The sequence below is a fragment of the Mirounga angustirostris genome, unplaced genomic scaffold, assembly GCF_029215605.1.
Source record: "Mirounga angustirostris isolate CCGP_5_RB_7025 unplaced genomic scaffold, mMirAng1.0.hap1 SCAF_10, whole genome shotgun sequence".
NCBI classification, from domain to species: domain Eukaryota; kingdom Metazoa; phylum Chordata; class Mammalia; order Carnivora; family Phocidae; genus Mirounga; species Mirounga angustirostris.
In genome coordinates, this window is record NW_026991718.1 from 120181441 (window position 1) to 120195387 (window position 13947).

At 44.5% G+C, this 13947-nt stretch overlaps 1 protein-coding gene across 5 annotated transcripts in view; it reads right to left on the reverse strand.

The window, feature by feature from the left end:
- The window catches only part of CHD6 (chromodomain helicase DNA binding protein 6), a 196546-nt gene that overhangs the window by 62531 nt on the left and 120068 nt on the right, over nt 1-13947 (reverse strand). For all 5 annotated transcript variants that reach the window (XM_064573191.1, XM_064573193.1, XM_064573194.1 and 2 more), the window contains one exon: nt 9812-10007. In XM_064573191.1, the coding sequence (XP_064429261.1) occupies nt 9812-10007 (196 nt within the window). The remainder of the gene's footprint in view (nt 1-9811; nt 10008-13947) is intronic.

Below are 13947 nucleotides of genomic sequence, written 5' to 3' on the forward strand. Positions count from 1 at the left end.
TAAATATACTGTGTTACCATGAGACTGAAACTTCCCACAGCCAGAGAAATGACTTAAAAAGAAGGAAGAGGGGAAGGCTGGAGTGAATCCTGTGTTGTTGGACTGGAATCAGCAACTCACTGTGGGTGGACAGATATGGGAAAGTAGAGACGCATGGCATGCATGCTTGTGTCAAGCATACACACATACATACATTTCCTAGCTCTGTCTGCTCAGAGAGTCTAGAAGCCATAGTACTCTACTCCAGCAGCAACGGGCACTGCTAGGAGCCAGATCTTGGTGGCTAAATGCCATTCGTTTTTTTTTTTAAGATTTATTTAGTTGAGAGAGAGAGAGATAATGAGCAGGGGGAAGGAGACACGCAGACTCCCTGCTGAGCAGGACACCCACCCCGACGTGGGGCTCGATCCTAGGACCCTGAGATCATGACCTGAGTCAGATGCTTAATGAACTGAGCCCCAGTGCCCCTATATGCCATTCCTGAATAAAAGGAACCAGGGATCCTTGGAAGAACTGTCAATTCTATGGCTGTGGCAGGAAAAATGCAACATGAACCTGAACATCTTGTGGTGCCAGAAAGGAAGTGCTCAAAAACTGATGGGAGCATGTCAAAAGGACACAGGCGCCAACCCGAAGGACCTCCTAATGACCAAGTGTGAACAACAAAATAAGTAATGAGAGTAAGAGACTGTAACCCATAAATAAAACGAGTCAATACTGGTATAAAGAAATAAACGGGGGGAAAGAAGCTGTTCTCTACAGTAGAATTCCAATTAATAAGTGTATAGGAAATGACTGAAATAGAAAATTATGAGGAGCCAAACCCCATGGTAGTAATTGTTGAAGGCAAGAACCATTAATGGATGCTAAAATTAACAGGCCAGAGTATGGTGAGAAACAGGGTATTTATAGAGTCTCAAGATATCTCCCCCCAAGATACTGATTGAGTTTAAAGGTAAAAATAAAATAGTTACTTGACAGTGAAGAAACCTGGCAGACACCACCTCGACCAAGTAATCAAGGTTAACATCACAAGCAGTAAGATGTATTAATCCATGTACCCCCTGAAATGATGCACTGAGGAGCACATAACATCACTTCTATGATATTCTTGCTGAAAATGCATAACCTCAAATCTGATCATGAGAAAACATCAGGTAGACACAAACTGAAAGATAGCTGGTCAGTACCCTTCAAAAGTGTTAAGGTCATGAAAGATAAGGAAAGACAAGCTCTGCTGCAAACCAAAGGAGGCTAAGGAGTCAGGATTTCTAAAGGAAATATGAGAACACGCATTGGATCCCCGACTAGAAAAAGAAAAATTTAAACTAAAGGAATATGAAAAAGGTCTATAGATTATTGTGTCAATGTTAATGTCCTGGTTTCTATAATTAGACTATAGTTATATGAAATGTTAACATTAAGGAAAGTTAAGTGAAGAGTCCTAGAACATTGCAATATTCTGCAACTTTTTTTAAGTTTAAAATTATCCGGGAATAAAAAGTTTTTAACATTATTATTATTTTTTTTAAAGTAGGCTCCACACCCAGCGTGGAGCCCAACATGAGGTCTGAACTCACGACCCTAAGATCAAGACCTGAGCTGAGATCAAGAGTCGGATGCTTAACTGACTGAACACCTAGACACCCCAGAGAAGAAAAAGGTTTTAAAAATTAATTTTGTTTTATAATGTTATAAAATACTTAGGGTGGTTCCACAGTCAAATATACAAAAAGGCATGTATGAAAAAAGTAGCTTTTATCCCTGCCACTTCCATCCTGTTCCCTCACTCCCCCTATAGGTAACAATTTAAAAATAAAGTATTTTTTGTTTGTTTTATCTTTCATTTGGGGGGCAGGGCAGGAAGAGACAAGAGACACACACAGCTGCTTTTAGATAAATGCCAGCATACTATACATAGTTTTTCCACCTTATCTTCCCCCCCACCCAACAATATACTCAAGAGATGACTCGCAGCAGCATGTAGAGACATTCCTTATTCTCTTATCAAAGTTGAAAATACCATGGCTTAGTCAATCAGTCTTCTACTGCTAGACAACTAAGTTGTTGAGCCTTTGGCTATTACAATTAGTTGCCACATCTCCTTTCAGTATCTTCAGTGGCAGTAGATTAGAAGAAGAGGGTTTGGTGGATAATTGGTAAACAAAGGAAGTGATCAAGGTAACTAATACGGTTTAGGGAACCTAGAAAACACTGTTAATATGTGGCCGCAAGTACTGACACTGATTTTCTTTCTCTGGCTCATCTGATGTTGAAGGTAAATTACGAGAGGGAGTTTAAGAAATGTTCTGAGCAAAGGTCCAATACAGGAGCACGGCAGACACTGTTAATTACCTTCTGGTATCTACATCCCCCTTATTCCTCACTCCCAGAACCCTGAGACTTGTAGAGGGCAGTAATGTGTCCATCTGAAACCATCTCCAGCCTCCCAGGGATGATGAGGGAATACAGTCTGGACAATGAGATGCAGCAGAAGTCTATTGGGGATATCTGGAAAAGTTTTGCTCTCCTGAGAAATGCACCACACCTTCCTTCCTTATCTTCCCTGCCTAGGGTCTGAAGTATCCATCTTGGAACAAAGAGGATATAAATCACATTCCCTGAGAATGGTGGAGCAGGAAGACAGAAGGAATCTGGGACTCTGATGACACCGTAAAGCCACCTCACCTTGGACTACCCATCTCCAGACTTCTCGTTAATGGAGAAAAACAAACCTGTTTCAGGGGGTGAGGGCGGGGACACTGTCGCAAGCAGCTAAATGACACCAGAAGATAGATATGTGCCCTCCCAAGATGACTTACCTGAAAGATAACAGGATGAATCCTGTCACATTTAAGATACTCATCCTTTTACAGTTAAATCTCAATGACAGTCCTTATTTCCCTAATCAGAACTCACACACAAAACAACGTGTTAAACGGAGAACACTCAGAACTAGGGCAGCGACTGAGATGAAGTCCAAACAAGATCCTCAGCAAAGGCGTAAATATAGAACCTCTAGAGTAGGCCCCAAGGAGGGGGCGGGGAGCACCATGGGAAAATTTTAGAGCTCTCGTGCCCTCCCACATGATGTGCAGGCTCAGGGTTTGTTCTTTACTTTTCAATACATTTGAGGTGAACAAAGACAGGCCTAAAAGAAACAAGGACTGACGTTCAGAAAATTAAAAACAAACAACCAACCAGGCACAGATCCCAGTGACTGCAATGGGAAGAAGTCCCGGGGAGAAGCTTAATTGAAAGATAGTGACAGATTTCAAACTGATATCAACCCTTGACTTAACTATTGTCAGTTTCAAATCCAGAATTTGGCACAGACTTGTACAATCACATAAAAACTAACCAGCGGTACAAAGAACCAAGCATAATGTTGACTCTTCTCTTGACCCTTATCTACTTTTTCGAATCATTACCTACATTTTAAAAATACGTTTTCTTTAATAGTTTACAATGCTCTTTGGTCCTAAGTGAAAATCCACATCTCAAAGAAGACAAAAACAACCGCCTCGAGTCGCACTTGAGCCCAACCCCATCCAGCGTGCTGGTATAGCTTCCCAGCCCACCTTCTTTGCCTGAATATTTTATTTCAGGCCCGGCAATTTTACATCTCTCCCGGCACTCTAAAAGTCTGCATCCACCGACCAACTGCTTGCCCAAAAGAGGACTCAGGGGCTCACCCTGCAGTAGGAATCAGGATGTGCTGGATGCTGCCCTCCCTTAACTATCTCCTTTGCAGGCCTGTTTTGCAAAAGGAAGTTTCTGGCTCCAAATTTGTTCCTTTGGGAAAGGTATCATCCCGTCTCAAAATGCAAACATTTTTGGGAAATAGCACAGATACCTGCCCACTCTATTTCTACTATGTGACTCAGTTTATCACCCAAACCAAAGTCCTGAGCACTGCTGTCTCCCCAGGGCTTGGCCTGCTGTCTAGAGCTCAATAAATGTGTCAGTAAGTCAGTCAAGAGCTGGCTGAGTACAGGAAGGAGAGAAGAGTTAGTAGCATGGGAAAACGGTGCTTTGGGGCAGCCAAAAAAGAAGCAGAGAGTGAAAAGGAGAGGACATTGGAAGGAGAGGCAGGACTTGCTTTCTTTGCGGCCAATGCACAGTAAGTGCCCATCCCAGCTGCCTCAGGAGCGCCACCTATGCTCATTCCCACCTTGTGTTCCCTTGGTCTGGAACATTTTTTCCTTCCGAAATCAGATTTGAGATCCTGCCCCTCACTTAGGTCTCTGCTGAGACATCACCTTCTTAAAGAAGCCTTCCTAGACCACACTCTAGGACAGGGCACCAACCGCCACCATTCTTATCCTCTGAGTCTGTTTAACTTCTTTGTAACTAGGATGTGATCTGCAACTACCTCATTCAGTTTTCCTTGCCAGCCCCCTAAAATGAAAGCTCCATGAGAGCACTAACCACTGGTCTCGCTCACTGCTATGTCTCCAGCCCTTTGAACAGTGCCCGGCACATCCCAGTGTTCAGCAAACACTGAGTGAATGGACCACGTAACGGAACATTCACAAATTCCCAACTTTCTTCCAACAGAGACAAGTGAAGCTGGCAGAGCCCAGCCCTCCGAGGTCGGGGCCTACACACTGTTGAGAGTTGGTACCAGCAGCGCGTGGCAGTGGGGGAAGAGGCTGAGGAGACCACTACCTCTCCTTTCCTGCAGCAGTGCCTCACGCCCCTGGGAACAGACCCTGGAAGGGGCTCTGGCTCCTCAGGCTGGATGCCCTCTCCCTTCCCAGTGCTGTCGCACTCCCCTATGGCTGTGCCCTCTGCCCGCAGCCCTGCTCCCATGCTGTCTAAGCCCTCCCTCCAGGGACCTTACCAACAGGAGGGACAAGGAACCGTGCGGCCCAACCAGGGTGACCCCGAGCCCTGTCCGACCCTCAGGAACTCTGGCCTGAAAGAGCAAAACCTCCGAGGAGCATGTGAGGTGTCACAGGGCAACGAGAAAGCCAGGTGCTGGCGGCCTCTGTGAGGGGATGCGTGGTACCCCGCTGCTCCCACCAGGCCTCTCTCTGCCCTCAAAGCTAGCGGCACCGCTGGCTTCCTGCAAACCAGAAGCAAAGAAACCCGCTTTTCACTGCTCGTTTTCATTCTCAGGCTACTGCCAATACCCTCTGCCATTTCTTAACCTCAGTGCTCCGGAAACCTGATGTACCAGGACTGGCTCACAGCTGGGTCTCCCCAGTGAAGGTGAGAAAGGGTGAACTTACACTCTCGATTTCCTTACATGCCCTAAAGCTAACACAGGCACACTCAAGGCCCGAGAGAGGATGTGGCATTTACCTGATACCTCTAGGTGAGATGTGCCTGTTAAAGGGACCTTGAGTTGGTTCACCTCCGAGACGGGTGCAGTCCTTCGGTGCCACTTTATTCTCTCTTTATCCCTAAGTAGTGCTTGGCTCCTATCCTGGATCCTAATGAACTTCACTGTTCTGGAAGAGGGAAGTGCTGCCAGGCTCAAAGAGTAGAGACTACAGCAAGAGTCCTGGCTCCCCATCCTCGTGCTTCCACAGGGAGGGTCTGCTCTCCACCCTCCCTCTCCTCGTCTGTATTCCAAATGGACGAGACTGACCAATCAGTGAAATCTGACCTCAGCTCCTGTGGACTCGCCCCGTCCCCTCCTCTCTTGAGGGGCGCAGATGCTCTTCTATCACTGGCAGCCCTGCTGGGGCGGGCCTCTGCTCCGAGGACGACCGCCAGCAGGTCTCTGTGGGTCAGGTCAACCTTGGAGGGAGGGTGTGTGAGTACAGGAGTCTGAGGGGGCCTCATTCTGGCTACAGGTCAAGCTGGGTCATCTAATCCACCTTCACAGTTGATTAAAGCTCATCTTTTTTTGTTTGTTTGTTTTACGGATTTTATTTATTTATTTATTTATTTATTTATTTTAGGGAGAGAATCCCAAGCAGACTCTGTGCTGAGCGTGGAGCCTTACTGAAGGCTTGATTGATCTCACTACCCTGAGATCGCCACAACCTGAGCCGAAGTCAAGAGTCAGACGCTTAACCGACTGAGCCACCCAGGCACCCCTAAAGCTCATCTTTTGATCCTCCATTATACTTCTGTGTCTACTTCTTAAATGGTTCAGATCTAGGCATGGGAGAGAGACAGAATTTACTGGAGTCCTCAGACTCTAACAAGACCAAAGGAAACAGCATATGACACCTGAGGTCATTTGTTTTACGAAGACCTAGATTTAAAAAGACATCTCTAGCGATTCCTAAGCCTAATTCTATCCCCAAAGCATAGAAAACCCAAGCCACATGATCAAAAGAAAATGATGAGTGTTTAATAATAATAATAATAATAATAATAAACACCAGAAAAGGTAACAGTGCTCTCTGACTTTCAGCTGACTTCTCAGAGAAAGGAGCTATGTTCTCCAGCCATGGAAGCTGGTTTCTCTGCAGACCTGCCTCAGGGACTCAGGCCTACTTAGCTGAGCCCAGCCTCCCCTAATCAGGCTGGCTTCACTTTCAAGGCTCTGAGAGGGTCTGCCTTCAATCAGTCAAGAAACAGCTCCTCAGCACTGGCACTGCTTCCCCATGCCGGCCTGCCTGGAGATAACCATGGACTGCACCAGATCTTTCCAAGCTGTTTGAGGCCAGAATGAACACATTTTCTATCATCTGAACTCAGACCTCTGGAGCCATGCTGAAATCCTACTAGGGTAGGGCATAAGACCCTGTTCATAATGAGATTCTTTTTTCTGTGGTCCTGATATTTATGTCAGGCAGAACACATCTCAATCCACACACAGATCAATGTTCTGTGCCAAGGCCATCTTCCAAAAGAAATACAACCATCCTCTATCAGAGCAGGAATTGTGGTTCTTCAATAACCATAAAGGACTACAGATGACTGAAAGCTTTCACTTTTTACAAAAAATTTTCATATTTTACAAAAAATATTAGATTACATACATATGTGTGAATGACTATGTGTAAGTTAACATGATGTAACTAGCAAGGACAGTACCAGAGAACAGTCTGGTTAAGTTTTCTACTATTAGGGTTAGGAATGCATCTGACTGATGTTCACAGCTGAACTTAGCTGTAGTCCTGGGAACCACATGATGGTCTTGGGGTCCCAGTGTCCAGACTCTCTCCCCACATTGTATTTATAGCACACAGCACGAGGTCATGTGGCAGGGGGAGCATGCGTACTGAGTGTGCACTGTTCTGTGGGCAGCCTCCAGCCCTCATGCTTCTCCCCACACCAAGCAAGTACACAACTCTGATCCATCTCTGTGGGTGACTCAGAACTACACTTTCCTTTCTCTGTCACGTCGTCTTCACAGCCCACCAATCCCACTCCCCATGAACACTGCACTGATCTGATTTCCTTGCCCTAACATTATTCTTCCCAATTCTTTCATTTCTACCCAGTCTGGCACATATTTCAAAAAATAAAGGACAGTTCCCTCTAAGCTACCAAACTTTTACATAAAAATAACAACAACAACAACAACAACAAAGCAGAGTAGTAGATCTAGATCTAGATCTAGGAGACCCAGTGGCCAGTCTGGGGGTCCACGAGTTGAGGGATTTTCACTCTAACTTGGACCCGGGACTACCACTGACGCCCTCACTCATTTACCTTCTGCCACATCCTTGCTTCAAGTTCCCATCCTGGATGGCCCGGAGTGCTGGTGGTCTTTGTTTCCCCACTGAGGTGGAGCATTACAGCAAGTTCAGAAACTGACTCAGCGGACTAAAAGCCTCACGTGGTCCAATTTCCATCTGACTTTGCTGCTATTCCTTTTATTCATCTCTTGCCAGCTCCCCAGCGGTGGACATTTAAAACAGCTTTTCCAAAGCTTCTCCCTTCTCCCCAGACCCCAATTCCGGATAGCCCCGTCCACCCTCTCTGGCTGCTCTGCATACAAATCAATCCCCTCAGATGACTTCACCTTCCCCCCCAGGCCCCACCACTCTCATTCTTACTAGTTCCATCTCTTGGCATGGGCACCTATTCACAATTGGTCATGTCCAGGATTTCACCTAGGTGAAGCATGGTGATCCCCAAATCCTTGTCTTGACCTTGACCTGCCTCCAAATGCTGGCCACATGCTTCCAATTTCCCTCCTAGAAATTCCTCCAGGCGTGCCTTGCCGTCATGGGCTCAAATTGGCCAGCCAATTTCAGCTTCTCACATCATCATTCTCCTGGGTACCAAGGCTCACAGTCAGGTGAGCACTGCAAAGGAGCACAGAACTTCACAGTTGGCAAGGACTTAAGGGCTCATTTGTATCAGGGTCAGCAAACTTCTGCTATAATAGTAGATATTTTAGATGTTGTGGGCTATGGTCTCTGTTGTGATACTCAACCCTGCCCCTCTAACATGACAGCACCAGAGATACTATGTATTATGGATGGGTGTGGCTGTAGTCCAGTAAAAGCACTTCAAGCCAGCTAGCCAACAGGCGCTAGCTTCCCACCACATGGTCTATATCACTATCCTAGTTAGGTTTTTGCCAGTTCCCTAATCAAATATTAGTTTTTGCTTATTTTTATGCCAGCGTCAAGCACATTATTCATTATATCTAGCAACTCACCTTTGACCCAAATATCCCTTCACCATAGAGAGGCCTGATGGGGAACTAGTCATGCCCACTGATTATCTCTGAAGCTGGACGTTGAACACAGGGCCACACAGTTTGCTTCACAAATGATTTCTCCCCCTGAATTTTAGCCAATGATCACCAATTTAATAATTTAAAGTGCCATTTCTTCAACTAGTGGGCTGCTTTCTTCAAAAGAAATCTTGCTTGGAAACTCATTAAATGAAAAAGGCAAAGCAGAACGAGTGTGGGAAGTGGTGTAAGCTCCTCGGCTGACTTGCTGTCCCTCGCAGGGGGCCCTCCTTCAGGTTTGTGACACAGAAGCCTCTACACTGCTTTTATCAATCACTGTATCATGAAAAAGGTTTTGAGCTACCCACCACCCTCCCCACTACATACTTGCAATCCTAGTATTGGCAAATATCCCATGATACAATATATACTTAGGGCGAAGTTTATCATTCATGAAAATGGATGTACATCTAGAAATGGTATTCTTGACAAGTCATAATCTTTTTGGCCGACGTACTGTCCAATGTGGCCAGAATGCCATTGTTTTTACTTTGAAGCAGGGTTGATGAAGGACTCTGACCCAGAGAACTGTTAGCTCTGTCATTTTCTTGCTTGTTTATGCTTATTTTAAAACTGTATTAACTCCAATCTTTATAGTAATCTTTTAAAGCCACCCATTATTTAATTTGGTTAAAACTAAAAAATATGTCCACAAATTCATTCGACTGGGCACATATACACTCTAACATGTAGCATTAAGTCAAGAGCAAATGAACTAGGGAGGGCGCCTGTCACCCTGGCCACCAATGGAATTTTGTGTTATCTCCTTTACTATACATGACATATGACCATCTAAGAAACCAACCAGTGAAAATGCCTAAATCACTCTGTATTGTCAAAAATTAGAGAGCTAGTTAAGCTTAATATTTTTCTTTATGTTGGATAATAAAAATAAACAGTAGTTCTAGTCTCTGTCTGGAGGCCACCACTGTGAAAAACCATCTGGTTTAAAGCAAAAAGAAAGAACCACTCCCTGATTAGTGGGAAAACATGACTTTTCATTCAGTTGACCCCTGCCCGAGGCCCTAAGCCTGCCGTCCAGCTGACAGCACAGCACGAGCAAGGCAGACACCCTACAGCAAGCCGGGCCCCATCGTGATGTTCTCAGATGCAGGGGCAGCTAAGGCAAACAGCAATCATCCTAGTGGTTACCTGCAAGTCATTTTGTGGGTTCCAGTCTGAATCAAATATGATGCAGGTATCGGCGGCTGTGAGATTGATGCCCAGGCCTCCCGCTCTGGTGCACAGAAGAAAGACAAAGCGGTCTGAGTCTGGCTTACAGAACCGGTCGATGGCTGCCTGGCGCAGGTTTCCCCGTACTCGCCCATCAATTCGCTCATAGGTGTATCTGAGGGGACCCAAACGAACGAAAGCCCAGGTGTTAATCATACTTCAATGGAGAGCAGCAAACAATGCAGGAAGCTGTTGACCCGCAGCCTTATATCCCTCACTTCTAAGTTTGGACCAACTGAGAGCAGTCTGTGAGGAATCCCTCCCGTCCATATAGGCAGCAGGGCAGACACCTAAGACTGCACTGCAAAACGTACCCCCCCAAAACAAGCAAACAAAAACCAAACCAAAACAAAAATATCAGCCACAAACTAAGGACCAGAAGAATTGTAAACATAAAATATCAATCCCCACAGCCTGAGCAACTTATTCTCCAGTATTTCCCGGTTTTCACTTGCACCAAATCTAATCATAAGACCAGGAAAAGCAAATAAGAGCCTCAAACATCTACTTTAAGTAGTGGTCTTCACAAGGAATCAAAGTTCAAATCCGTGTGTAGCTGCTCTGGGGTACCCTGAAAATGGTAAGCAGACTGTACTGACAGGCAGGCCTTGTGCACCTGGGCTGGTCATTTCCGGCCCATCAGTTCTCCCGGGCTGCACACTGCCATGCACAGAAACCACAGGAAGGTTTCTGAGCTGTGTTGGGGGCAGGGGGACAACAACTGAGGACTTTTTAGAGGGAAATAAAATGGGGAAGTGAAGCTGACTATCATTAAGAAGGCACATACCTGTGTGGAAACAAGGGTGAAAAGCACGGTAGGGGATAGGATAAAAGGAAGGAGAGCATATTACTAGCTGTCCATTCAATTAAAGTACACAGAGGGTATCTTCATGATGGAATCACGTGATTAACACACAATTAAAACAGAGTAGCAATGTGGACAGCTGCTGACATCTTACTCTCTTCTTACTTACCCTACCAATGAATAAATTCACAAGGGGATATTACCCTGGGCCCAATTCTGACCGCCAAGCAGGAACTGGTTGGTAAAGTAGAACTAAAAGGAACCTTGTGACAAAAGGACCAAGTCGCCCTGGACCCAACAGCAGCCAGGAACATGGATCCTGACACAAACCTTATCAGTAGCCCACAGTTTGGGAAATCAGATCTTTAAAACCTCAGATAAATAACTGGTAAGAGAATAAGGATAGACACTCTAGGGGTAGATGACTCTGTTTGGCTCTAGAAAATGGAGTGTGGCAATAGGATTTCCTCCAGGATTCTGACTTCTTTGAGGAAAAGGAAAATCCATGTAAAGAAACCATCCAAGGAAATAACATGTAGAGAAACCAGACCAACTCAGGCTCAAAAGGGACACGTACAAAGCCAAAAAAACCAAGTCTGAAAACACTGTCTTCCTTTGACAAAGCCACAGTGCATCATCACTTGGAATTACAGGTGTAGATTTTCCCTTTTTCTTCTTTTTTAATGTAATAAACTTAAGCCTAATATGTGGGACTACAGTAGTAAATAAAACAGGAGGTGGTGACTTAGAAAGGCAGACTAGGAAGAGACTGTGTCATAAGATAAAAGCAAAGGGGCGCCTGGGTGGCTCAGTTGGTTAAGCGACTGCCTTCGGCTCAGGTCATGATCCTGGAGTCCCTGGATCGAGTCCCGCATCGGGCTCCCTCCTCGGCAGGGAGCCTGCTTCTGCCTCTGACCCTCCCCCCTCTCATGTGCTCTCTGTCTCTCATTCTCTCTGTCTCAAATAAATAAATAAAATCTTTAAAAATAAATAAATAAATAAAAGCAAAGGGCTGTATGTCTGGATTCTATAAAACCAAAAGGCAGTTAGATATAATGGTCATTATCATTAATAATAGCCACAGCAGTAATATAAGCAGTAAGCTCTGACGAGTCAAGCTCTGTGCCAGGCACTGTGATACATCCTTGATATGCACCATCCCATTTACGTCTCATGATAATCCTAAGGACTGGTTTTATTGTCATCCCCATTATACATTCGAGGAAACTTCAAAAACAAAAACAAAACCCCCACAAGCAAACTAATTTGCTCAGTCACTGAGCAGGTGAGTGAGTTGACCCATTTGACTCCAAGTCCACATTCTTAACCAGTTTGCTGTATAGCCTTTGTATTGTACCCTACACTTCAATGCAGGAGGGTGGAAAGACTGCCCTGAACACCTAACAGAGAAAATTAAAGATAAATAAGAGACACCAGTAAATTTAGGAAGCTGATAACTCTAGTGGAAACTGGAAGAAACTATAGGCACCAACATGGTTTTGATAAACCAGCGCACTGAGGTCTGTACTGGGTACTCAGAAGTTTGGGCGTGTGGGTGATGGGATGTAAGAAGCACAGGATTTGGAGTCAGGGGACAAGGTTGAGATTCAATTAAACAGGAGTTGTCACCACCCCCACTGTCACACATGTGAACAATTAATGCTGAAGGCACAGAGGACACCCCAGCCATCAGAAGAGAGCGAGATGCCCATGGATCGAGGGAGGCAGGGAATTAGCACAACTCTAAGGAGGAGGAGAAATCAATAAATAGCGAAGCTAGAGCTCAACTGTCCCCCAGGGAGAAAATTCCCATACAATTATAGTGTTTTGCCAGCTATGATCTAAAAACAGTTTGAGAAATTGTGCAGGATGATTGGAACATTAATTCTCATTTCTATTACTTGTTCAGTTTTGAGGGAGTGCTCTCAAAGAACACAAAACTAAAAATCCATCCCATTATGTGAGTTCTTTTAAGCTGTTCCTCACCCCCTCCTTTCTGAGCCAAATCCTTTGGCTATGCCCTCACCCCTGTATGAGAATATGGCATGAAATTAAGCGGGAACAAAACCAAACCGACAGCTGGAGAGACAACGAGGCTCAGAGAACAAAGAAAATCTTGAGGCCTAGTAAGTCTGAATGAAGAAATCAGACATCAAAAAATTTTCCACACCACACATCAGTGCAGTAATTAACCCTCTGCATCAACTATATTTTGAACAAAGTCCCTGGGAGTTTATGTGGCTCATCAAACTGTAATTCTCAGTCACTGTCAAATTTCAACAAGAAGCAGGTGGCAGCCTGGAAAACCTGAGTGCTTTGTTTTGGGGAGGGGGGCGGTGACGCGTTTTGGGCACAACAGGAAATGCTGACCTCAGAAGGCCTGAAGGGAAATGAAAAGCTTTCTCATCTCTCAGCAATAACTAGCTGGAAAACATAAAGAATGAAACAAATAAGGGCACCTGGGTGGCTCAGTTATTAAGCATCTGCCTTCGGCTCAGGTCATGATCCTAGGGTCCTGGGATCGAGCCCCGAATCGGGCTCCCTGCTCCGCAGGAAGCCTGCTTCTCCCTCTCCCACTCCCCCTGCTTCTGTTCTTTCTCTTGCTTTGTCTCTCTCTGTCAAATAAATAAATAAAATCTTAAAAAAAAAAAAAAAGAATTAAAAAAATCCCATTCACAATAGCCATACACATACAGAATACTTAGGATTATGCTCAGAGTAAGAAATATGCAGGACTCGGCGACATGACTCTAGGTGCCATGTTGGTTGGTTCACCATGTCCCTTAACACCTACAAGGTTCTAGCACAAGGCAGGTACTTCATAAATATTTACTGAATCAACAGTGTATATGAAAGACCTGAATAACTGCAGTGAATATCAGGTTCTTCAGTTTTACAAAGATATCAATCCTGTCCTACTAAATGTGAAAAAGCCAATCAAAATCCCAACAAATGGATATGTATGTATAAATACAAATACACATATTTGTGTATATACACATACACTTATATATTATTTTTTTCTGTAGTCAGGGACTGTAGTCAGGGATAGATTAAAAAAGAGTAATTCTGAAGTTTATCTGCAATAATACATGAACAAAGGAATAAATACTGATCAAAAGAATATAAAGGTTAAACACACACCAGCATAGATAATAGGTATATTTTATGGGCAGTGTTTTATATGAATGGAGGAAAAGATGTACTATTTAATAAATAAAAAATCAGACACATTTGGAAATAAATTAGA